General features: G+C 35.2%; 1 protein-coding gene across 3 annotated transcripts in view; it reads right to left on the minus strand.

The window, feature by feature from the left end:
• Positions 1-8,857: 8,857 nt before the first annotated feature.
• The window catches only part of LOC136038528 (zinc finger protein 239-like), a 41,093-nt gene continuing 25,602 nt past the window's right edge, over positions 8,858-24,348 (minus strand). For all 3 annotated transcript variants that reach the window (XM_065721634.1, XM_065721631.1, XM_065721632.1), the window contains 2 exons: positions 17,576-17,695; positions 8,858-14,888 (listed from right to left, as the gene is read on the minus strand). In XM_065721634.1, coding sequence (XP_065577706.1) covers positions 14,137-14,888; positions 17,576-17,695 — 872 coding nt within the window. In that variant the 3' untranslated portion in view covers positions 8,858-14,136. The remainder of the gene's footprint in view (positions 14,889-17,575; positions 17,696-24,348) is intronic.

Genomic DNA, 24,348 nt, shown 5'->3' on the forward strand with positions numbered 1-24,348 from the left:
TTTACATCAGAACTTTATAACTACACTTTAGTTATTATTGAACACTAGCTGTTGGGGTGGCGCTTCGCGCCACCCCAACACCTAGTTGGTGGGGGCGCTTTGCGCCCCCCTCAAGCACCCCCGCGCGCTTAAGTCGTTACGCACCATATTAGTTACGCACCATTGTAGTTCTGTCCCTGTGTCCCACCTGTGAATATAGATAGATATATATATATATATGTTTTGAACTACGTAAAACTTGCGAATATACAACATTCTTCGCTGTCCCATTGTCTGTGCATATAAATAGATTGGTTTACCAACTCTTGAACATGCAACATATAATTGTCCATGAGAAAAACAATCCGTATTCAGATCTATACCTCATGATTCTAATGATTGCCCTTGAGCTTTGTTGATGGTGATTGCTAATCGAATATTCCCTGTGTCGCCGTCGTCATTTATATATCCCCCTGTACCCCCCGGCGTCCCCGTTGTAGTTGTGCCTCTGTGTCTCGGTCGTCATTTACATTCCCTGTGTCCCGGTGTCCCAGTCTGTAATTTCTCTTTGAGTGTCCCGGTCGTCATTTATATTCCCTGTGTCCCGGTCGTCATTTTTGTCCCGGTGTCCCGGTCTGTATATACATTCGTTTTAGAATTGGTCTTTTTTTTTAGTTTTTTGCCTTTTTTTTAGTTTTTATTAGTGTGTAAAAATAATCTTTGGCTTGGAACTCACTTTGGCTTGGAAGACAGTAATTCATAGCGTATTCAGTAGCAAATATGAGGGGACTCATATTTGCAATTAAGAATAGTATATCACGTAAAACTAAGAATTTTACGAAAAAACGACATATATCTGATAAAAATTTGTGCTTACAACATCCAAAAGTGGCAATAATATGTTCGAATTTTAGTTGCAAAGACAAGGAGTGGAGGAGAATAGCAGTCTTTCTCATTTTTTCCTTTGTTTTATTAAATATTCGCGTTTAAATAATCAAGGTTAAGCCAGCCCTCGTCTACTGTATTACTTTTATGTATATATTTGACTGTTCTCTTTGGTGTAGGTTGTTCATATGTGGGTTCGCCCTCAATTCAAGTGCATGTTCACTGTATTATTAATAAAGACAATTCCCTCCTTAATCCGATTCTTAAAGTACTGTTTAAACTGCTGCGGTTATAATTTTTACATCGCCCAGAGGATTCCGCGTCTTTCTTCTCTTCCAAGTAACCTGAAAAATACTATCTTTTTTTGTTAATATTCATGCCCTGTTTCTGTTAATATTAAAATATTGTGACCCGAGATTGAAAAGCGAATTCTTTTTTCAGCATCCAAAGCCCACTGTAGTTGATATCTACCGCCATAAAGCTATTTCAACTACCCAATATTCTCCAAGTGCTAGCAAATCGCATAGCATATCTTATGCTATGCTAATGATAAAAGTTAAGAAACGTATTTTAATTATATTGTTAATAATTTTTGTTTATTATTCACTAAAAGAGTATTTAAAATAAAACATTCCATATTATTAGAAAGTGCTTAGACTGGATAATCCCATTGGAATGACTGACTATAGCTTTGAATGGAAATTACTAAAATCGCTAATAAGAGGAGAAGGAATAAGAGTTATCTAATAACCAAAGTGCACATGTTTTACTTAGTTTCTCAATTCCTCTTACGATATATAACGATAAAATAAAAAGGGATTACTATCAGTTACTAACTAAAATGACAACTCCGGAAGGTTTTTGACGATGGGAATTGACGAGTCTGTTAGAGCAATTGCAGTAATTTCAGACATCTTGTCAAGTCCTTGTAACACCAATCTAAGCGTATAGAATAATTTACTCATCATGATGCCTAACCTTTTACGATAAATGCTATATATCCTGTGTCTCATATAGATTGGATAGGATGCTCCACTAAACTCTTAAGTCCAAACCTGTGGTGATGACCTCCGGGGCCCTTAAGCCAGAAAGTGCAATTTGGGGTTGGGGGCAGACTATCCTATATAAATATATAAATATATAAATATATATATATATATATATATATATATATATATATATATATATATATATATATATATATATATATATATATATATATATATATATATATATATATATATATATGCAGTTCGCATTCAGCAGTCAATGGATAAACTTGTCTGACTGCTTTTGCCCGGATACAACGGTTGCTATGCCATGTTGTACACTTATGTGAATAATAGCGTGATAATTGCTTAAATTAATTGTTACAATATAATCTTGGATATAAAGGAGTGAGTTCTACGTTCGAGCTAGTTCCTGAGGAATCCTGATGTGGTGTTAGCCGTGCCCTTTTAACGGTTTATGCAAATTGCACGCTGTAAACTAGCGTGGGTAAAAAATAAGTTTTTGTAAAGGTAGGTGACATATTATTTTGATAAACTCAGGATGGGAAAGAAAGCCAGACCCAAACGCAACCGGACAGAAGCTGAGCTATCGGATCCGGTTATGAATTCTACTAGTAATTCGGATACGAGTGTTAATGCGGACTGCCAGAAAACGAATGCAGAGAATATCATTAAAATTTTGGAAATGGTCCAATCTATAAATGTGAACATGGAAACCCTAAAGCAGTATTTGAGTGTATTTGAAATTCAGAACGATTTAGGTACAGTTAAAAGTCGTGTTATGGTGCTTGAAAATAAAAGTAGTGCAACGGACAATGAAATTGCAACAGTGAAGTCGGAATTTCTAACTCTACAAAGTATTGTAAAAGCCCAGTCACAGCTGATTAAGAAATGCAATGAGGAAATGAATGTGGTTGTGTCCCAGTCTCTTGTTGCTGAAAATCGGGACAAGTTGCATAATTTGCTGTTTTGGGGCCTTAATGATGTACCCTTGAATGAAGCTGCATCTCGGGTTTCTGAGGTGATTGTAGCTGGTTTGTCACTCCCACCTGACAAGTTGCCACCATTCACTGTGGTTCACTGTTCCAAGAATTTTGTTAAAATTAGAATGGACAGTGTCCATGCACGTTTTTTGATTCTAATTAATGCGAAAAAATTAAAAGGGAAAGAGTTCGGTGTTTATAAGTCTGTTTTTATTAGTGATGATGTCTCACCGCGTGTGCGGGTTTTGCGGGAAGAATTACTTGGGTTACGTAAGCGTTTGGCGGATAAAGGTGTGGAATGCTGGGTACCTCCTACCCTACCACCCAGCATCTCTGTTAAAAAGGACAACCGTGTTATTAAAGTGCCTTGGTACAATGCTAAGAGTTTGTTGGATTCTTAATTTTTTTTTTTTTTTTTTTTTTTTGCAGTTGTTAGAATTAGTGAGTGTTTATTTGTTATTGAAAAGAATAATTAAAAAAAAATAATAACAAAATTTAAAAAAAAAATAAAACTTACTATTTTGTCGCAATAATTATTGTTGTGTGATTGTAGGAATTAGTAGCCGTTGTATTTGGTAACTTGTACATGGATTCGTTACGGGTTAACGAAATACGGCCTGTTTCTTTTTGTGTTTGTTTTTTTCTAAGATGGAAAGTGTCATTCTTTTGTTGTTTCTTATATTCTATTTTGTTCTTGTTTAGTTCTTTTTCTTTTCTTTTTTGTTTTGTTGTGGAGATGAGGTCAAATTACTTTGTTGTAAAACTGTATAAATATGGTTGATGATGATTGTGGCACCCCGGGCAACAGCCGTCTTAAAATTTTGGAAGCTTCATTTGTGGATTTTGGTAGTATGTTTACGGAGCAGCTCCACCGGAATTATGATATTGGGATTGCTGGTCAATATGTTTCTTGTAATTCAAAGTACTTATTTAAGGATGGTTTGAGGTCCGTGAATGGTGGTGGTGATTCTGAAGATCTCAGAGTTTTCCATCTTAACTGCCAGGGTTTGAACTCATCTTTTAATTTTATAAGCGAGATATGTGAACTTTCCATTTTTCAGGTTATTGGTCTCACAGAAACATGGCTAAACGAGCATAACTCTGTTCTCTTGGATATTCCAGGGTATACATTTTATCATAGGAATCGTCAATTTCGTCAACATGGAGGTATTGGAGCTTATATACGGAGCGATATCGAGGTTTTGGTAAGAAGTGATCTAGTGCTGTTTCACGAGATGTTATTTGAGCCACTTATCCTTCAGCTCAGGCTTAAGCCAAAAGATGTTTATGTTGTTGTACTATATAGACCACCATCTGGGTCTATACCGGCCTTTTTTGATATTTTGGAGGAACAGTTGGATAAACTACCTACTGGTTCGCACCCATTCTTCATGCTTGGGGACTTTAATATTGACCTTAATGATATGAATTCGAATACTCCTATAGATTTCCTACAGCTTTGCATGTCATATAGTTTATTTCCCACTATCAATATTTGTACGCGTGTTACCACTTTAACGGCAAAGCTACTTGATAATATTCTTTCTAATTCTAAATTTTCAGATCCAGGGGTTATTGTTACTGATGTTTCTGACAATTTTGGGATTTCGGCAAGTTTTAAAGTTTGTTTTCCGAGGCTGCAAGGTTCTAGACTGAACATGAGTATGTTACCTGTGCTCCACCAGGGTAACTTAGAAAAGTTTAAACAAGAGATTTCTAATGTTGATTGGAATAATAAAGTTGAAAATCTAGATGATATAAATATAAGTTTTCAAAGATTTTATGATACATTGATCTCTATTTTGAGTAAAACTTGTGTGGTGAATCGGACAAGGTCAAGGAAAAAGATGCCCAAAAAGCCGTGGGTGTCACCTAGTCTTCTGCGGTGCATAAATAAGAAAGACCAGTTATATAGGGATTCAATAAGGAATGAAAATGATCCAGTTTGCACAAGAATTTATAAAAAATTATAGAAATGCTCTTAATAAGCTTTTGAGAAACGCGAAGAAAAAATATTTTGAGTGTAAATTTAAAGATGCTAGTGGTAACCCAGCTAAAACTTGGAAAATTATTAAAAGTGTTATATCTTCAACAGATCCGGTTCTGCCTGACGAAGTTACTACAAGTGATGGGTTAAAATCGAATGAGCCTGCTGTAATCGGTAATGCCCTTTCGGAACATTTTGCAACTGTTGGGGCTCGATTTTCTCGTGCTACAGTAGCTTCTGATAATGATCCTCCGCTTGAGACTTTTATCGGTACTTCTGTCGATGTATCAATGTATCTGAGACCTGTCACTCATGATGAAGTTCGCAAAATTATCTTTGAGATGAAAAGTTCTTCGGCTGGGAGTGATTCCATTAACCTTCTTGTTTTAAAAGCCGTGTTTCCAAGCATTTCACATATATTAACGTCCCTTATTAATGCTTGCTTTAAGCAAGGGAAGTTCCCCAATTGTCTTAAAATTGCAAGAATAACTCCTGTGTTTAAGGGTGGTAATAAGAATGATCTGGGGAATTATAGACCAATTTCATTATTACCTGTTGTTTCACGGGTTTTAGAAAAATGTATTAATATTAGAATTTTATGAGCATTTGGAGCGTCATAAACTTCTACATACCAATCAATTTGGTTTCAGGAAGGGCAGAACAACAGAAATGGCGATTTCATTTATTACTACTATAATTAATGTTGCTCTTGATAAAAAGCTTAGGGTAGCTGGTGTTTTTTTGGACTTAATTAAGGCGTTTGACACTGTTGACCATCGAATATTATTAAAAAAATGTGAATTTTATGGATTAAGGGGTGCTACATTGAGTTTGCTGTGGAGTTATCTTCAAAATAGACAGCAGTATGTCAATTTACAAGGATCTTTGTCTAGTAAAAATGTTGTTAATTGGGGGGTTCCCCAAGGATCCGTACTGGGTCCGACTCTGTTTTTAATTTTTATTAATGATCTACCGCATGTTGTGAAAGCTCTGCCCAGAATTGACGACTTTGTTGACAATGGTACGAGTAAGACCCAGCTTACTATGCCCTTATTTGCTGATGATACAACCTTGGTGTGTGTTGCCCCTACAGAAGAACTGCTCATGTCAACGATAAATGCAGCAATGAGCAGGATATGTACATGGCTTAAAATAAACCACCTTGACCTGAATATAGATAAGTCAAATTTTGTTATTTTCTCTCGATCTCCGAATTTTTACCCTTGGTTTACGGAAATAATTTCGGAGCGGGGAATTATTAAACGAACAAGATTCACCAAATACCTCGGAATCAATGTTGATGAAACCCTATCATTTAAAGATCATGTGAAGTCAGTTTCGAAAATATTGTCACGTAACTTAGGTATGATGCGCAAATTAAAACATATTTTCCCCCCAAATGTTCTACGATTGTTATATTTTTCTCTGATTCACCCGTACATTTTGTATTGCTCGTCGATTTGGCTTGGTACTTTCCCTTCGATAGTTCATCCAATCCGTGTGATCCAGAATAATGCTGTCCGAGTTTTTTTGTGGTGTTGGGAATCAGGAGTCTTTGAGGTCTATGTATAGTGATTTAAATATAATGCCTGCAGCTGGATTACTTGATTTTTATATATAGGTATTACAGAGGTAGCCTTCCCGATTGTTTTACAGGAATATTTTGTGAGAGGTCTGATGTTCACCACCACAATACTCGGATACGAGGTAATACTGAGGTTCCTCGATTAGTTTCAAGTAGTTCTTCTTTTTCACTTATTTACAGAGCTTCAAAACTTTGGAATAAACTGAGTATAGATATCAAGGAAATAGGTAGCCTTGACCAGTTTAAGTCTGATTTACGTGTGGAGTTGCTTGTAATATTTGTAATATTTATGTTTTTTTTTTTTTTTTTTTTGCTGTTGTCTTGGGGTCACGCAAGGGAGTGTATTGTTTATGTTTTTTTGTTTTTTGTTGATCTCGGTATATGGTCTCATTCTCCATAACTTCTTATTCTCCATATTGTCTCTTTTTTTTCTTTGAATTTAGCACAGCCTCGCAAGCTTCGCTTATGTTGTGCTATTGATTAAGAAATGTTTTTTTCTAATAAAATCGTTCTACTACTACTACTATATATATATATATATATATATATATATATATATATATATATATATATATATATATATATATATATATATATATATATATATATATATATTATATATATATATATATATATATATATATATATATATATATATATATATATATATATATATATATATATATATATATATATATATATATATATTATATATATATATATATATAAGGATTAGAATAAAACGAAAATTTGAGAATAAATACTGTATGATGCAAGGGTTCAGCAGCCTTTTTTCGGTCCGGTTCAAAATCAACCAGAATGTGGACATTAAACAGACGTATGTGTCAGCAATGTTTTATTTTAAATACCCTGTTAGTACTTTGTACTTGTACTTGAGTCACGTTCGAGTCTTGTCCAGGCCCATCGTGGCATCCAGAATTTGTCAACATGCGTCTCTCCATTGCTCTCTTTCAAGTGCGATTGGCTCGATAAACTGGATCCATTGTCTATTCCATCCGTGCCCGTGCTTCTTGAAACCTCTCATTGGCTCGAGGTCGGCTCTAACTGTTGATAACGATGTCTTTTTTTGTCCTCCAGGCTTCTTCTTCCAGTGCGCAAGGGGTTGGCATTTCAAGCACTGTTTGCTGAACGAGTCATCCGGTCGGCGCAGTGTATGCCCGAACCATCGTAGACGTCTCGCTTTGACAACATCAGAGACAAGTGGTATATCACCACATCTTCTTCTGATGACATCATTACGGACGCGGTCAGAGAGACGCAGGCCAAGAATACAGCGAAGACACTTGTTGTGGAAGACATTCAGGTTATTAGCTTCCCCGGCTCTGAGGGGCCACGTTTCGCAACCATAAAGAAGCACAGAGAGGACCAAAGCGTTATATATCCGGAGCTTTGTTCGAAGGGAGATTTCATTTCGTAGCCAGAGGCACTTCCGAAGCTGGATGAATGCTGCCCAGGCTGCGGAGATGCGGCTTTGTATTTCGCTTAGAGCTTCACCCTTGGGATTTATTAGGGAACCTAGATATTTGAAATTCTGGACGTCCTCGATTCGGATGCCATTCAATGTGATTGGAGTTTCATCTAGCCCAGAGGTGCGCATCGATTTTGTTTTCGATTGGCTGATATTTAGTCCAGTAGACGGGGGTTATAAGCCCCCTCCCCCTCCCCCAAAATTTTCCTTCGACTCGTAAAAATATAACAAAAATGCATGTAAACTAATTTTTGATGTATTTAAAAAAAAAATTGGTACCCCTTCCCTGAGCCAAAATCCAGGCTACGGCCTTGATCCCGCCTGTCTGGAGAAGACAAGTTTGACATTTCAAAAGACCTTATGCAACGTTTTTTGTTTTGTATCTCGAAATTAACTTGGATACGGCTTATTTCCTTAACGACAAGGAAAACAAATTTTTGATGAGAGATTGTATTATCTGGTCAAACTCTCCAATTCGTAAATGTTTCGAGACACAAGTTTATTTACAAGAAGTGTAAAACACAAAGTGGAAAATGCAAAAAGTTGCTAAAGCTCAATTCAAATCTCTAAAGGGATTCGTGTTTTAGAAATTAACTGTATTTAAACATTTAACTGTTTTACTGATCAAAATGTTTTGATTTGTTAATTACAAATTTATTTGTTAAGTTAATCAAAAAAGAAAAGTACAGAGCTTGTCTAGCAATGCTGTACCTTATAGGTAATTACAATTTATAATGTAAGCAAAAAGGAACAACCAAGACTCACAGTTTGAAATAATCAACGCAGTTAGTTTAAGTGCTTTTGGGCTCTACTAGCTAAACATGAGGCATGCATTTAACAATCAGCTCTGTAAATTGCAACCTCAATAGCAGTTACAGACTTATATCAAAGAGGGTTTTTTTTTCTAAGAAAACGAGGGAAAGTGATCCACTTTAGAGCTAAAAGCAAACTGAAAATTTATTCATTGCCAACAAAAACATTGCAATTCATTGCAAACACCATAGATCATGGAGCACTGCTATCTTCAATAGACCAGCTAAAAGTTAAAACTAGAATGAGACAGGAACTAATAATTGTGTTGCGAGAGCAACACTTTGGTTTTGTCGTGGTTTTTTTTTTTTGTTCCTAGCACCCCGATTTCAGCTTATTCCTAGAAAGTGGTAAGGGTCTAACCTCTGCGGTTTTTACGGAAAGTGTGGACCTTAGGCCGGATTGATGAATATGACTTTACATTTTGGAAAGCTTCGTAGAACTCTTGCCTGGGGCCAAAAAGGATGGTTTTTGCTTGTCCTTGAGCCAGAGCCTATAGTGTGTGAAGTGAAGAGGAGTTGTTTAGCCTATGTCAGAGATGATTATCTGAAGTTATGCAGCCAAGCTTTCGTTTCATCAAACCATGTTTCTGCTTTCGAGTGGAAAGCTCCGTTCTAGCAGGCAAGCAGGCAGGCACCAGTTTCAAATTGAAGATGGACTAAAATCTATAAGTGTTAAATATATGCGACAGTTACCCTGCCCCACAGCCAATATATCTTCTTTGAGTGATAAATAGAAAAATTTAGAGAAGCAAAAAAGCGGCATTTTCCCACGGGTCCGAAAGTGCTGCCATCTATTGTTTCTGCCCATTTCTGTTCGTGATTTCAGCTGAGTTTATCATTCGGTTTTTCGCACTTGGGATTGCGGTAGAGAAATAGTATCAGATGTGCCTCTTAAACTTTAAAAGTTCTCTCATTGCTAAAGAAATTAGAGTTTATCCTTTGCTCCTTTCTAAGTGATGACGTTAGAAAGTTGGCCTACGGCAAAAAAGTCAACTTTTGAACTAAGACAGATAGATTTTTTTTTTTCGACGGCAGTCGATAGCTTTTGATGAGCTGATCAAAGTATATGTCATCCATTTTTTTGTACAAAAATTCCTTCATGAGATATACCAGTTTGAAAGTTTAAAGGGGTTGACAACTTTAGTAGTAAGGTACACACTCGAACCAAAAATAGGTCGATACCAATTGTGAGACATATAGGGGAGTTTTAACCAATAGTTGGCTGTTAGCTCATAATCATCTTCTGCAATGAGGGGCTCGCAACTTTTGCTAGTTGGAGTACCTATTCTTTGTTTCCGGTGCATTTGATGGTATGACCAATTTGGTTCCAGCAGTACGACATGTAGGGGACTTGTAAGTAATAATCGGCGGTAAGGCTACAATCATCTTTAGCATGAGGAGTTTGCAACTTTTGCGAGTTGGTGTACCTAGTATGTATTTTAGCATCCTTACAGACTAACAACTTCAGCGTTTAGTCGCAGCGAGGAAACAAAACCAAAGTGTTGCTCTCGCAACACTTTACTCGGCGAAGCCGAGCAAAGGTTGCCGCAACACCTCACGTTGCCCATGCAACGTAGATCTAGTTTATGCAGTAATAAATGAACATCACAATACTAAATAAACAAAACTAAAAACATCATAAACAAAGAAAAACTGGATTATATTGTTATGATCGACCAAAAGTCTTTGTACTATTAGCTATTATGAGACATATAATCGACACAGACATAGGTAGCATGGTAAACAGAAAACATTATTTATTGCCATATTATCAAAATGAGTTGAGGGGGAGGGGGAGCGAAAAGAAAAGTCTCAGAAATACTTGACACCTGCCTTCTTGAAACACGAATGAAAGTAAAACAGTTCAAAATAAGGATGATACCTTTTTATTGACAGTGAATAGATATAAAATTATTTACCTGGATATTTCGAACACATATTTTGTTTATAAATATTTTAAGTTTATAAATTTTACACATATTTATATTAGGCATAAATTTGTTTATTTTTATTCATGTCTTTTAGTTTTACTGCTGATGATGAACACTGTATATGTGTTCGGAATATCCAGTTAAATAATTTTATATATATTCACTGTCAATAAAAAGGTATCATCCCTATTTTGAACTGTTTTACTTTCGTCATGGAAAGGCAGTGTGTCTTCGAAGTTATCTACGTCGAGTATATGGGGATAATGTGACCAAAGATGTGTCTAAATATATTAACACCCACAAGAGACACGTAAATGTTATAAATCAACAAGATTTTCTTCATCAATGTAAGAAGAAAAGGATTTTGCCACCTTCAATAAAATTCAATCTACATTTAGGCACTTTTAAAGGAAAAAGTTTGAACGAGGTCTACAATTCAAGACTTTAAATAATCTGATTAAAGGTAAAAGGAGAAAAAGAGCTTTATTAGTGAAAGATAATCTTTTCCTGGTAAATATTATATCAAAAAAGGTGAGTGCAAGTGATTTTTGTTTTATTAAACAAACAGCAAGAAATCATTTCAATCATGACTTTCACCTTTCCAGAGAAAGATTACTTAACAAGTTTTCAAAATTATCTGAAAATAAAGCCGTAATACCTTCGTCAACTTTTGGACCAGGTGTAATTAATTTTTCATCAAGGACTTCAACGTTACAAGAAAAGTCCGTATTAGAAAAAGGTCCAAAATTTTGTTTTAAAACTAATAAAGTCCCAGTAGAAGAAATCCTAATCAAAGATGTTAGCCTAGTAAGAGCTTCTATGGTTAAAACCCTGTCAGAGTTTGCTTTAAAACCAAAAATCCCTAACAATTCTATCAAAGACATAAATATTCTTAATAATTTAAGAAGGGATGAATCTATTATTATTACAAAAGCAGACAAGGGTAGCACTTTATTGGTAATGGACACCAAGGACTACGATTCAAAATTAAACGCTTTACTGAAAGATGAAAAAACGTACAAAAAGCTTTCTTTTGACCCGACGGACTCATACACAAAGAAGTTTAAGAACGAGTTAAAGAGTTTGAAAGAAGAAGGGAAGATTACACCTCAACTTTTCTACAAATTCTTACCAAGAGGTTCTTTGTGCCCTAAATTATATGGACTTCCAAAGATACATAAGCCAAATCTGCCATTACGACCAATTGTTGCGAGTAACAAGTCACCAACAAGTGCTCTGAGTAAGTGGCTAGTGTCATTGTGTAAACCACTCATGTCTACACAAATTTCTTACATTAAGAATTCGTCAGAACTTGTAAAAAAAACTAAAAGAAGTTAAGATTTCTTCAAATTCTATAATTTCAAGTTTCGACATAGTATCAATGTATACGAGTATTGATGTAAAAGCCGCAGAAATTCTTCTTGAGAGAAAGATACTAAGAAATTTGGACTTAATTGGTGGTGAAACAGTTTTGGAAGTCGGTGTAATTATGAATTTAGTTAGGTTGTGCAACATGTTCTCTTATTTTTTTCAATTCAGAGGGGGTTTTTTCGAACAAGTAAATGGTTTACCCATGGGGGCCCCTTTAAGTCCTTTATTAGCAAATTGTTTTGTAGAAAATATTGAAACAATAGCGTTAGATTTATACTTTTTAAAACATAAATTTTGGGGGAGATATATGGATGACATAATTTCAGTATGGAATTATGGGGTGGAGGAATTAAAAAGTTTTTTAGAACATCTTAATTTTTGGGGAGGGGACTTAAAATTTACAACAGAATTAGAAGAGGATAATAAGCTTCCTTTTCTGGATGTCCTTCTTTTAAAAAATTAAAATAGTCTGGATTTTAAGATTTACAGAAAACCTACTAACAATAACAGATTTTTGTCGTTTTTCTCCGGTCATGCTCGCCAAGTAAAAATTGGTTTAATCATATCTTTAACTGACCGCATTTTTAGAATTTGTTCTCCAAAATTCATTGAGGAGGAATTATTGTTGTTAAAAGAGATTTTAATAAGTAACCATTATCCGGGTTGGTTGATTGACCAGACTTTTTCGAAAAGTAGGAAAAAATTTCTAGAATGTTCTGACGATATTCTGGAAACAACAGAAAAGAAAGATATTTTTTGTTCTCTTCCTTATGTTCCAGGTGTGAGTGAAAAACTTAAAAGAATTTTACAAAATAATGGCTTAAAGGTAGCTTTAAGAGATAGTAATACTTTGGCTAGTTTTTTTAAATTCTGGAAAGGATCGGACTTCCGTAAAGCAACAAAGTGGGGTTTATAAAATCCCATGTACCTGTGGAAGCTCTTATGTGGGACGTACTAACCAGAATTTAAAAACGAAATTGCTACAACATCATAATTCTATTTCATCGTCTTTAAAGCAAAATACCAAACCTGAAGATTTCACGGCCCTCTCGGAGCATGTCTTTAATTTTCCAAATCATTTTATTTTGTTTGAAAATGTTTCTTTGATTTCTAGGGACTAAGGTTTAAAGCAAACTTTCAGGGAATCAATCGAAATTAAAAAAATTCTATTCAAGAGTAATTCCATAAACAGAGATACAGGTGAATTTGGATTGAACTCAATTTATGATAATTTACTGAGGTCAAATAAAGTAAATATCACCTCACCTAAGAGCTATGACCTCTGTCCACGTAATATGTCAAATAATTCTAATGAACCGGAACCAAAAAGGTCAAAGAGATTTGCCTCGGATGTTGCATTGAAAAAAATAAGAGCAAAAAACTATATATAATTAGTTTATTAGGTATAAATTTTGTTTATTTTTATTCATGTCTTTTAGTTTTACTGCTGATGATAAACACTGTATATGTGTTCGAAATATCCAGTTAAATAATTTTATATATATTCACTGTCAATAAAAAGGTATCATCCCTATTTTGAACTGTTTTACTTTCGTCATGGAAAGGCAGTGTGGTCTTCGAAGTTATCTTTCCCAAAATGCACTAAAACAAAGCACAAATCATTGTAAACATCACAAACCATTAAACCTACATAGTCCGATCTAAAAACAAATCTTATCTCGGCATGACCTATTCTCATCAAATAAACTGTCAGTACTAAGCTTAAAAAACATTAATATTTCGGTGGGTGAAATGTTTTCCAAGTCTTTATTTTTCTATTAGTTTTTTTTTTTTTTTGGGGGGGGGTACTTTTGTAGAGCACTAGTATATGTGCTCATGAAAGTATTCTCTGCTGACCATTAGATCATAGATTTCAAGAAAAAAGGTTCAAACTGGCATGAACTAGTTCCGTTTTGCGTGGTAGAGTTTATGATCAGGTCCAAGTTAAAATATTGCTTTACTGAACAACCGTTGGTAATATCACCGTTGGGGCTTTTTGGGGGATTCTTCAAGCAACCTCTATACATCTGTATTAGTTTTTTGATACCTGTTCAATTAGAAGCATGGAAAACCTTACTACAAAAGTCAAACTCGTATGAAATCTTCAGGCCCCGTGGGTTTTTTTATGCTTTTTTAAACCAGATGTCTGGGAAAACTTCCTATTACAGATATCACACTTGTATGGTTGCTCCCCTGTATGAGTTCTTTGATGCTTTTTTAAACCAGATGTCTGGGAAAACTTCCTATTACAGATGTCACACTTGTATGGTTGCTCCCCCGTATGAGTTCTTTGATGCGTGTTTAAAGATGAGCCTTGAGAAAACTTTCTATTGCAAATGTCACACTCGTATGGTTTCTCTCCAGTGTGGGATTTCTTATGTGCATTCAGATTAGAAGCCTGTGAAAAACTTTTACCACACACATCACAACTGTACGGTTTCTCCCCTGTGTGAGTTCTTCGATGCACATTCAAGTTACCCACCTGAGAAAACTTCGTATCGCAGATGTCGCACTTAAATGGTTTTTCCCCTGTGTGGGTGTTTTTATGCCAATTCAAATGATAGGCTTGGGAAAACCTACTATTGCATTCTTCACACTTGTATGGTTTTTCGCCAGAGTGGATTCTTCGATGCCTGTTCAAGTGAGATGGGAAAGAGAAGTTTCTTGGGCATATTTCACACTGGTATCGTTTATTGGCACTAACAAGTCTTGTTATATTAGGTTTACTCGATAGGCAATCATCAGAAGAGTCTTTCTCGTGCATAAAACCCATCCCTAACTCAACTGATGTCACCATTTGGATGGGGAATTCTGATTCCAAAGACTCCATTAGAAATGGGGGTCGAATTACGACATCTAAAAATGAAAACAAATTTAAACTTTGGCTGTTAACAAAACCGTTGCAACACAAAATTGCCCTACTAATTCTTACCAGATCTATTTAAAGTTCCAAAGATCTAAACCCCCTTTCCCCCCAAATGGATTGGGAGAAGGCTATAAGGAAGCATTTAAATGAAGTTGAAACTTCATGGCAGGGGGTTAAGAGTAAAGCTTAGGTGGCAGAGTAGCGTGTGCAGCCGTGTTGGCTTTAATCTACAAGGTGTTGCTAGAAGTAATTACAGTGATTATATTCACAACTTATAACTTACAGTAACATTAAATCCAAAATTAGTAGCGTGAGCAAAAAAAAAATAAGCAGGCCATCTAAATTATTGCGAATGTCACTGGAAAAATTGTGTTTCTAGGACAAATCAATAAGAAATTAGTAAAGCTGTATTCGATACATTTATGTACCGATACATATTTTTTTCAGCACAAAACTGTGTTTGAAGTGCACAAAGTATACTCTAGTTGCATGGTTAGAAACAAAATTCAAAATTTAAATGAGCATTCATTTTTCACAGTCCTATCGCTATGATTTGATTTGAACAGACAGAGGGGAGCGTAACACTCAAATTAGCTTACTAGAATTTTTAACTTTCAATGTCTTTACAGAAGAAACAAAACGCACTGAAATAGAAAATAAACCATGAAAACCCAACAAATGAATCAAACTATTTATTTCAAGACGAATTAAAATGAAAAGAAAATAGTATAATAAATAAGAAAAGACAAACTGCCCGTGTCTACGATTTTGCTTTTGATATTTTACATTTTTGCAACTGTTTGGCACTTCTGACTCGCCTCTCCAACACCAATTGGCATAAAAATACGCAAAAAAAAATTTGACACCTAGCACTTTTTCCCTAAGTATGATTCATGGTCTTAGATTGTTTGTCCTCTCGACCAATCGAATCATATAAACATAAAAGAAAACTAAACTAAAGTAAACCCCAGCAAAGAGAAGACAACGTCAGCCCCCCCCCCCAGGATCACCCTCTGCTTTTTTAAATCTTTTAGTTGTACGGCATGCTCTTATTTTATATTTCACTTTTTTTGCAGCGTCAAGATATGCTATGCGGTTTGCTAGCACTTGGAGAATATCGGGTAATTGAAATAGCTTTACGCCGGTAGATTTTAATGTAGATAAAGGTAGATAAAACGCACTTTAATGCTGATTTTAAATATATAAGTTTCATCAAGTTTAGTCTTACGCTCCAAAAGTTACGAGCCGGAGAAAATTTGTGTTTTAGAAAATAGGGGAAAACACCCCCTAAAAGTCATAGAATCTTAACGAAAATTACACCATCAGATTCAGCGTATCAGAGAACCCTACTTTAGAAGTTTCAAGCTCCTATCTACAAAAATGTGGAATTTTGTATTTTTTGCCAGAAGGCAGATCACGGATGCGTGTTTATTTGTTTGTTTTTTTCCCAGGGGTGATCGTATCGACCCAGTTGTCCTAGAATGTTGCGAGAGGATTTATTGCACGGGCCTCATTATGCAGATACATTCCCAGGACCGTCAGGAGTTAGAAGCCGTCGACCCTTCCCCCTCAAATCAAACCTCTGAAAAGTAACAAGACATCGTCTGCTAGACAACACGAGGAGCATAGAAGTGGCAATAACGTGCAACGAGTACAAGGAAGGAAATATCACTGTTTTTGTTGTGTGACTATTTTTGTGGGTTGTTTATTGTGAAAGGATTAAAAGGTTAGGTTATCCACCAGGATAACATAAATTCTTTGAATCTGACAGAGATTTCCGGTTCGGTCAATTTTAGATATTGCTAGTTTACTGGAATTATTCCGTTCGAGTAACTCTAAATTTCAGATTTCCAGATTCACATATACCACCAGGCTGGAATAATTTTAGCTCCCGATCAGGCCGCAGCTCATGGGCATCTAGGAGCCAGGAGTCTATTCAGAAATCACCAGGGCTATTTAAAAAAAAAGATAATGAAGCCTTTAACAGAAGTCACCAGGCTTATAGGGAAGGCCTTGGAGCCAAAGTTGATCGTTGCGAAGCTTTTGAGCATATTTTTTCATCGCAGACAATGCCTACGCCAGAGAAAGCTAATGCTGCGATACAGGTGCTCAACCCAATATGAAAATAATTCAGCTAACTTTTGTGGGCAAGCTCAGTTTTGATTACAATTTTGAGTTGCTCTCACCAATGGAAGTTAAGAGGCTAGTGGAGCCAATTCTTCAGAACGCCAAGACCCAGCCTTATGCCATAGCCCTATTCTTTGCTACTGTGTCGTTTGGAAACTTTTGAACATTCTTTTTTGTCGCAGGCAACGTCTATGCCACAATAAGTCAGGTTAGATTAGGTGTTATACTGTTATCCAAACAAAAGCTCAAGATATTGGGAGATAAAGATCTCCACATGATATTTTGTTTCACTGCAATCTCAAAATATCAATATTGGTCTGTAAAGCAGATGATAAAAACAACCAACCACTCTCTAAAATTGACCCCCCCCCCCCATCCAAATATTATTTCTGGTAATAATTTTCATAGTTGGGATTAGGGAAAAATTGAATACACGATTAGGGTCTATTAACTCATCATTAACTTTCAGAATAACTTTAGACTAATTTGAAGAGAAATTGAGTATTAGCTATAAAATTAATTTTAGATATTCCATGCTTTTGACACATACCTTCTTCATCATCAGCGCTTGAGCCAAGCTCCAACTTTGGCTGTAAAAAATTATAGGGAATATCCACATGATCAGGCTCAACATTAGATGTTAATGCTTCAAGAAGTTTATCTTCCAGTTCTAGAAATAAAATTGGTTCAAGCAACCCAAGAAAACAAGTAAAATGAATGAAAAGATAATAAATCGTTAAAATAAAATTTGCCTGACTGAACTTAAAAATAATAAAATTACCGAAGGCGGAAAAAAAAAGAGGAACACCAGTAAATCCATTCATCACAATAAAAAACATGATTAGAGTTCTTTGAAAATTTTATAACGGGTCAAAAATACAACATCAAGAAACTTACATTCAAGAAAAAAAAATGGAAAAATGTAAATATTTATAAATAAAATAAATAAGAATAGCAGCATACAAGTCTCATCCTTAAAGACGGGTTGAGAGTCATAGAGAGAGGTAGGGGAAATTCATTTCACAAAAATCCATTATTAGAGCAGATTCTTCAGAGTTCTTGGACAATTGTTTGGACCAATTTCGAGAGGCGAATCCCTCTCCTTTTGCGTGTAGGCATGCATTGAATCTCAAATTTTTTATGCTTTGAATCTTGTTATATTCCTTTTAATACAAGTTTCACTTGTGTAACGTCGAAAGTGGAGCCATCTGCCTCAGTCTTCATCTGTTTTATATAGATAGGCCTACCGATCATCCAATCGATCATGCCAACCAATTTATGTGTTTTCCTTTTCGGCTGGAAATTCCCTCTATTTGGACACTTAATTGACCGATAGAGCCCAAACTATTACAAGAACACAAAGACTAGACTAAGCAGATTCAATTTTGTGTCTTTCGTCTCTATCACCTTAAAACACAAGAAAAAAAGACTGGACTAAACAGATTCACTTGTAAGCCTTACGTCTCTTTCAGCTTAGAACTCAAGAGCACAAAGACTAGATTAAAGAGATTCAGTTGCACGTCTTACGTTTCTGTCATAGCACAAGAACACAAAGACTAGAGTAAATAGATTCAGTTGTGTGTCTTACGTCTCTATAACCTTAAAACACAAGAACACAAAGACTAGACTAAACTGATTCAGTTGAAGTCTTAAGTCTCTGTCAGCTTAGAGCAGAAGAACACAAAAACTAGACTAAAGGAATTCAGTTGCACGTCTTACGTCTCTGTCATAGCACAAGAACACTAAGACTAGACTAAATAGATTCAAATGTGTGTCTTACATCTCAATCAGCTTAAAACACAAGAACGCAAAGACTAGAATAAAAAGTTTCAGTTATAACCCTTGCGTCTCTATCAACTTAGAACACAAGAGCACAATAACTAGACTAAACAGATTCAGTTGCATGCCTTATGTCTCTGTCATAGTAAAAGAACACAAATACTAGACTAAACAGATTCAGTTTTGTGTCTTACGTCTCTATCAGCGTAAACCACAAGAACGCAAATACTGAACTAAATAGATTCAGTTATAAGACTTAGGTTTCTGTCAGCTTAGAGCACAAGAACACAAAGACTAGACTAAAGAGATTCAGTTATGTGTCTTACGTCTCTATCAGCTTAAAACACAAGAATACAAAGACTAAATAGATTCAGTTGTGTGTCTTACGGCTCTATCAGCTTAAAACACAAGAACACAAAGGCTTGAATAAAAAGATTCAGTTGTAAGCCTTATGTCACTATCAACTTAGAACACAAGAGCACAAAAACTAGACTAAAGAGATTCAGTTGCACGTCTTACGTCTCTTTCATAGCAAAAGAACACAAAGACCGGAAGTCTTACGTCTCAGATAGCTTAGAACACAAAGAATAGACTAAGCAGATATGTTGCACGTCTTGCGTCTCTGTCAGAGCACAAGAACACAAAAACTAGACTAGAAAGATTCAGTTGTGGGTCTTGCATCTCTATCAACTCAAAACACAGGAGCACAAAGACTGGACTAAACAGATTCAGTTGTTAGTTTTACTTCTCTGTCCGCTTAGAACACAAAGATTAGACTAAGTAAGAGTTGCACGTCTTACGTCTCTGTCAGAGCACAAGAACACAAAGACTAGATTAAACAGGTCCAGTTGTGTCTTACCTATGTATCAGCATAGATCAGAAGAACATAAAGACTAAACTTAAGAGATACAATTGCATGTCTTATGCCTCTGCCTGAGCACAAGAATACAAAGACTAAATTAAACAGATTCAGTTATGTGTCTTCCTCCTCTATTAGCTTGAAACGCAAGAGCACAAAAACTGGACTAAAAAGATTCAGTTGTTAGTCTTACTTCTCAGTCAGCTTAGAACACAAGAGCACAAAGACTAGACAAATGAGATTCAGTTGTGCTTCATACGTCTCTGTCAGAGCACAAGAACACAAAGATTAGACTAAATGGATTCAATTGTACGTCTTACGTCTCTGTCAACTCAGAACACAAGAACACAACGATTAGACTAAACATGTTCAGCAGCGCGTCTTACGGTTCTGTTAACTTAGCAAACTTTTGGGTCTTGTGGACATCTTTTCTTCCTTTTGCAGAATGATGTTACGTCTTTATTATTTGGGTAATAAATTTGAGATTCTTTAGTTATTACTGTAGCAAGAGCTCTGATTCTACAACAGAAACGGTTTTCAGGTTTTTTTTAGAAGGGGAATAATTTAGTCGATCTACTGATCAATAGTGACTGGCTGTTCTTAGATAGAGGATAAATCGAATAGGAGGAAGTCTTTAGCTGGTAAAGTGTGGGCCAAGAATGCAACCTCCAGCTTCCATCAGCTTCCTGTTTACCCCATTTCCTGTTTCTTTTTTTTCATTTTAATCTTCTCTGTGTTTGCTTCTATCTTTTTGCAAAAAAATAGCATTGTTTTGCGTATTACAAGTTGTTTTAAATCTCTTGTTTTCACAAATAGCTCTTAGGTAGATTGTTAGTGTACTTAAAGAAAAGAACAGGTAAAGAATGCGGCAGTAGACTCAATAGTCTAAACTGGCGGCGCTAAAATCCCTTTAGCCAGGTTGTGCAATAGGGTTGGTGGCCAGCCATCATGTGCTTTCACACACCCTTCCTGCTTACCTTCCCCAGATTTCCCCCAGTTCTCTCTCTAGCTGGGTCGACTCTTACTGACTTTACAACTTCACGTCACTTACCCGTTCCAAACCAAATAATTAGTGACACCAAGACTCGAACCCCAACCCTTACATACGCATGATTCCGAGACGAGCGTGCCAAGCACTCGGCTACGAGTAAGTAACGCTGGGTATATTAGATATCTCTGCGAAATGAGAAAAAGCACACTATTAAGAGATTACACCAAAGGCATACCAATAGTATCGAACAGTTCGTGGTAACGACCTGTAAGTAAGGAGCGATGTAACTCAATAGTAGCCGAAACCCTACAAAGCAGAGATTTAGAAACAATGGATACATCGAAAGAATAAAATCCTGACTTTTATTCAAAATACATAAGATTCATTAAGTTTAATGTTACCCATGAAAAGTTATAAGCCTGAGAAAATTTTCCCAATTTTTGAAAAAGGGAGGAAACACCCTCAAACATCATATGATCTTAATTATGATCACATCATCAGATTCAGCATATCAGAGAACCGAACTGAATAGGTTTCAAGGTCATATATACAAAAATGTGGAATCTTGCATTTTCTGCCAGAAGCGAGATCATGGATGCGTGTTTATTTGTTAGTTTGTTTTTTCCCAGGGGTGATCGTATCAAACCAGTTATCCTAGGAGATTCAGAGAGGATTCATTTGATGGAAATTAAAAGTTTTAGTGCCCTTTTAAGTAGCCAAAAATATTTGAGGGCAACTAGCCCCCTCCTACGTCCATTTTTTCCAAAGTCGTTCAATCAATATTTTTAGACAGTCATTTTATTCAGAATAGTTGAAAGATCTGATAACCATGACTTTGAGGATGACGTGACCTCCCAAAGCCCTCGGGGAATGGGATTCAACCTATGAATTTTGCTCATTGTTTACATGTAGTATTTGCTATTGGAAAGAACAGAGATATTTTTCAGGGGGAGGGATTTTCAGGCAGGGGAGGGGGGTCACGTGGGAGGATCTTTGCATGAAAGAACTTTTCATGGGGGAAGAGATTTTCCACGCAGGTGGAGCTAGATTTCCTGGCAGTAATTAAAAAATAAGCAGAAATAAAAAACAAGTTTCTCAACTGTAAGTAAGGAGTAAAATTAAAACTTGGAACGAACAAAAAGTAAAAAGAATATGAGGAAGGTTACCCCAACCTTAATGCCCACGTCTTTAGGCTAAAGTTCTACCTTTTGTCCCAATTCTTTATGAATAGCTCCTGAAAAGTAACGCCCATCTAATTAGTACCAGAAGCTTTTTTTAAACTACTAAAAACTTTAGCGCAGAGAGTAGTACATTGAGGAAGAGGTAATCACTAAGAAAATAGAAACTTAATGTGGAAAGATGAGGCTTTGACTATATCAGGGGGTGGGAGGAGTATACGTAGCGTTTTCGATATCAGGCAGCTTGTTGCAGCTGTAATTTGTTTTAGTGGTAACATAACTTTTAAGACTCAAACATAAGCACGATGATTTTGAAAAAAAGACATTTGAATGATGTGATAACTTCAGTTTCATCAGTTGGTAATTTTTAAAACGAGCCTATTGATGAACTGTACTTGACCCAAAAATATTTAATATTCTCTTTCATTCTTTTTTAGTATATATACTAATATACTAATTATACTAATAATTATACTAATTATACCTTTCGGTTTTAAATCACTTTTGTTCTCAACCAGACTATAAAGCAATACAATTTGAACCAATTTGAATTTCATTAGGACCAAGAACTCAAATGTGTCTTTCTAATTAAAACTTTCCCTTTGAGTGAAAAAATTAGAACTATTTCAACTGTTTTATTCATTCAACTAAACACAACAAAAAACATGAGTCTGCAATGGAGAGCTGAACTAATAAAATTGGCAATACTAACAGAACCCCATACTAATTTTATCATAATAAGGATGACAACAAAAACAACCTGGTTAAAGACAAGAAAAAATGTAACAGATATTAAAATACAAAAGAAATGCTAGGAAAGTAGTGCATGGGAGGCAGTCAACAATTACAACTACAAACAGAATGGATTAAAATATTTGAATACTGGAGTTCAATATTTTAATTTTAATGGAGATCCATCATCACAAGAAAAAAAAGAAGTCTCTAAAAAAAGACAAAAAACAGCCACATCATTTAGAACTAACAGGAGGAATTCGGTATGTTCTAGAACCCTTAGCAGCCGAGGGAGAAGGCAGAATTAGTTAATGATTTTTCAAAAAATAACTAGAAAAATTTAGTTTTTCAAAATACCATATCGACATTTTAACTTTTTTTATAGTATTAAAATCTAATAAATTAAAAAAAAGGTCAAACAAATTCAATAAAAGGATAGCTTTTCTGTTCCTGATACATTTTCAGTTCTTGATGGTTGATATATAAAATATTCCAATTGTTCTCACTGCATTCTCTTGAAGTATGTGTAAAGGTTGTATATGTATTTAAGAGTTATTGGCATAAATAATTTCAAACAAAAGGCAATATAAGAATGGTAAATTATTTTATAAAATCAAAAATTCACAAACACGTTTCAATTGAAGCATAAATCTGATATTTTTCAAAATCATTATCCCTAAATCGTCAATATGGTTTGAAAATTATAATGTTATTATTATTATATTAGTTATAATAAATATATGATATTTATTATTAATAAATATATGATATTTAATATTAATAAATATAGTAATATTATATTTATTATACATTATTATCAAACAGTTCGGAGTAAGGAACTGTAGTAAGGAGCTACCTGGCTCAATAGTAACCGAAGCTCTAAAAAACGGAACACCAAAAGGATTGGATTTTTATGCTGATTATAAACATATAAGTTTCATCAAGTTTATTCTTACCAATCAAAAGTTATGAGCCTGAGAAAATTTGCCTTATTTTCGAAAAAAGGGGGAAACGCCCCTCTTTATGAAAATCACACCATCAGATTCAACTGTGGAAATTTCAAGCTCCTATCTGCAAAAATATGAAATCTTATATTTTTGGCAGAAGAAAGATCTTGGATGCGTGTTTACTTGTTTCTTTGTTGTTGTTTTTTACCAGGGGTGATTGTATCGACCCAGTGATCCTAGAATTTCACGCGAGGGCTCATTCTAAAGATGGGAAGTTACGTGGGTGGATCTTTACATGGAGTAATTTATCAAGGGGGAAAGAAAATAAAAACCTACATTAATTCAAAAAGGTTCAGAAATAAAAAAATTTCAAAAACAAGTTTTTTTAACTGAAAGTTATGTGCGACATTAAAACTTAGGTTAGGTTATTCCGTATATGAAAGGGACTGCCCCTTCCTCAACGCCCCGCTCTTTACGCTTAAGTTTGACTCTTTCTCACAACTCTACTTTTTAAAACAATAAAATAATAAATAATTTCTATTCGTTTTAAGTTTTAATGTCGCTCCTTACTTTCAGTAAAAAAAAAATGTTTTTTTTATCTAATTATATTTAAGTTCAACAAATATCCTTTAATATCTACTGTAATTTTATGTTCAGAGGCATTCTTTCATTATTTCCAGTCTTATCCTTCTTACACCTGAATTTTCCATCTTATTAATAAAAATATCGTGGTTCAAAGTGTTAATTGCTTTTTTGCGTCATAGAAAACAGTAGAAGCGTGGAAATTACTTTTAAAGGTCGAATACTCCGAGCACAAGAGCTATAACTGCTTGTCCA

Source organism: Artemia franciscana, chromosome 18 (assembly GCF_032884065.1).
Source record: "Artemia franciscana chromosome 18, ASM3288406v1, whole genome shotgun sequence".
Classification (NCBI taxonomy): Eukaryota; Metazoa; Arthropoda; class Branchiopoda; order Anostraca; family Artemiidae; genus Artemia; species Artemia franciscana.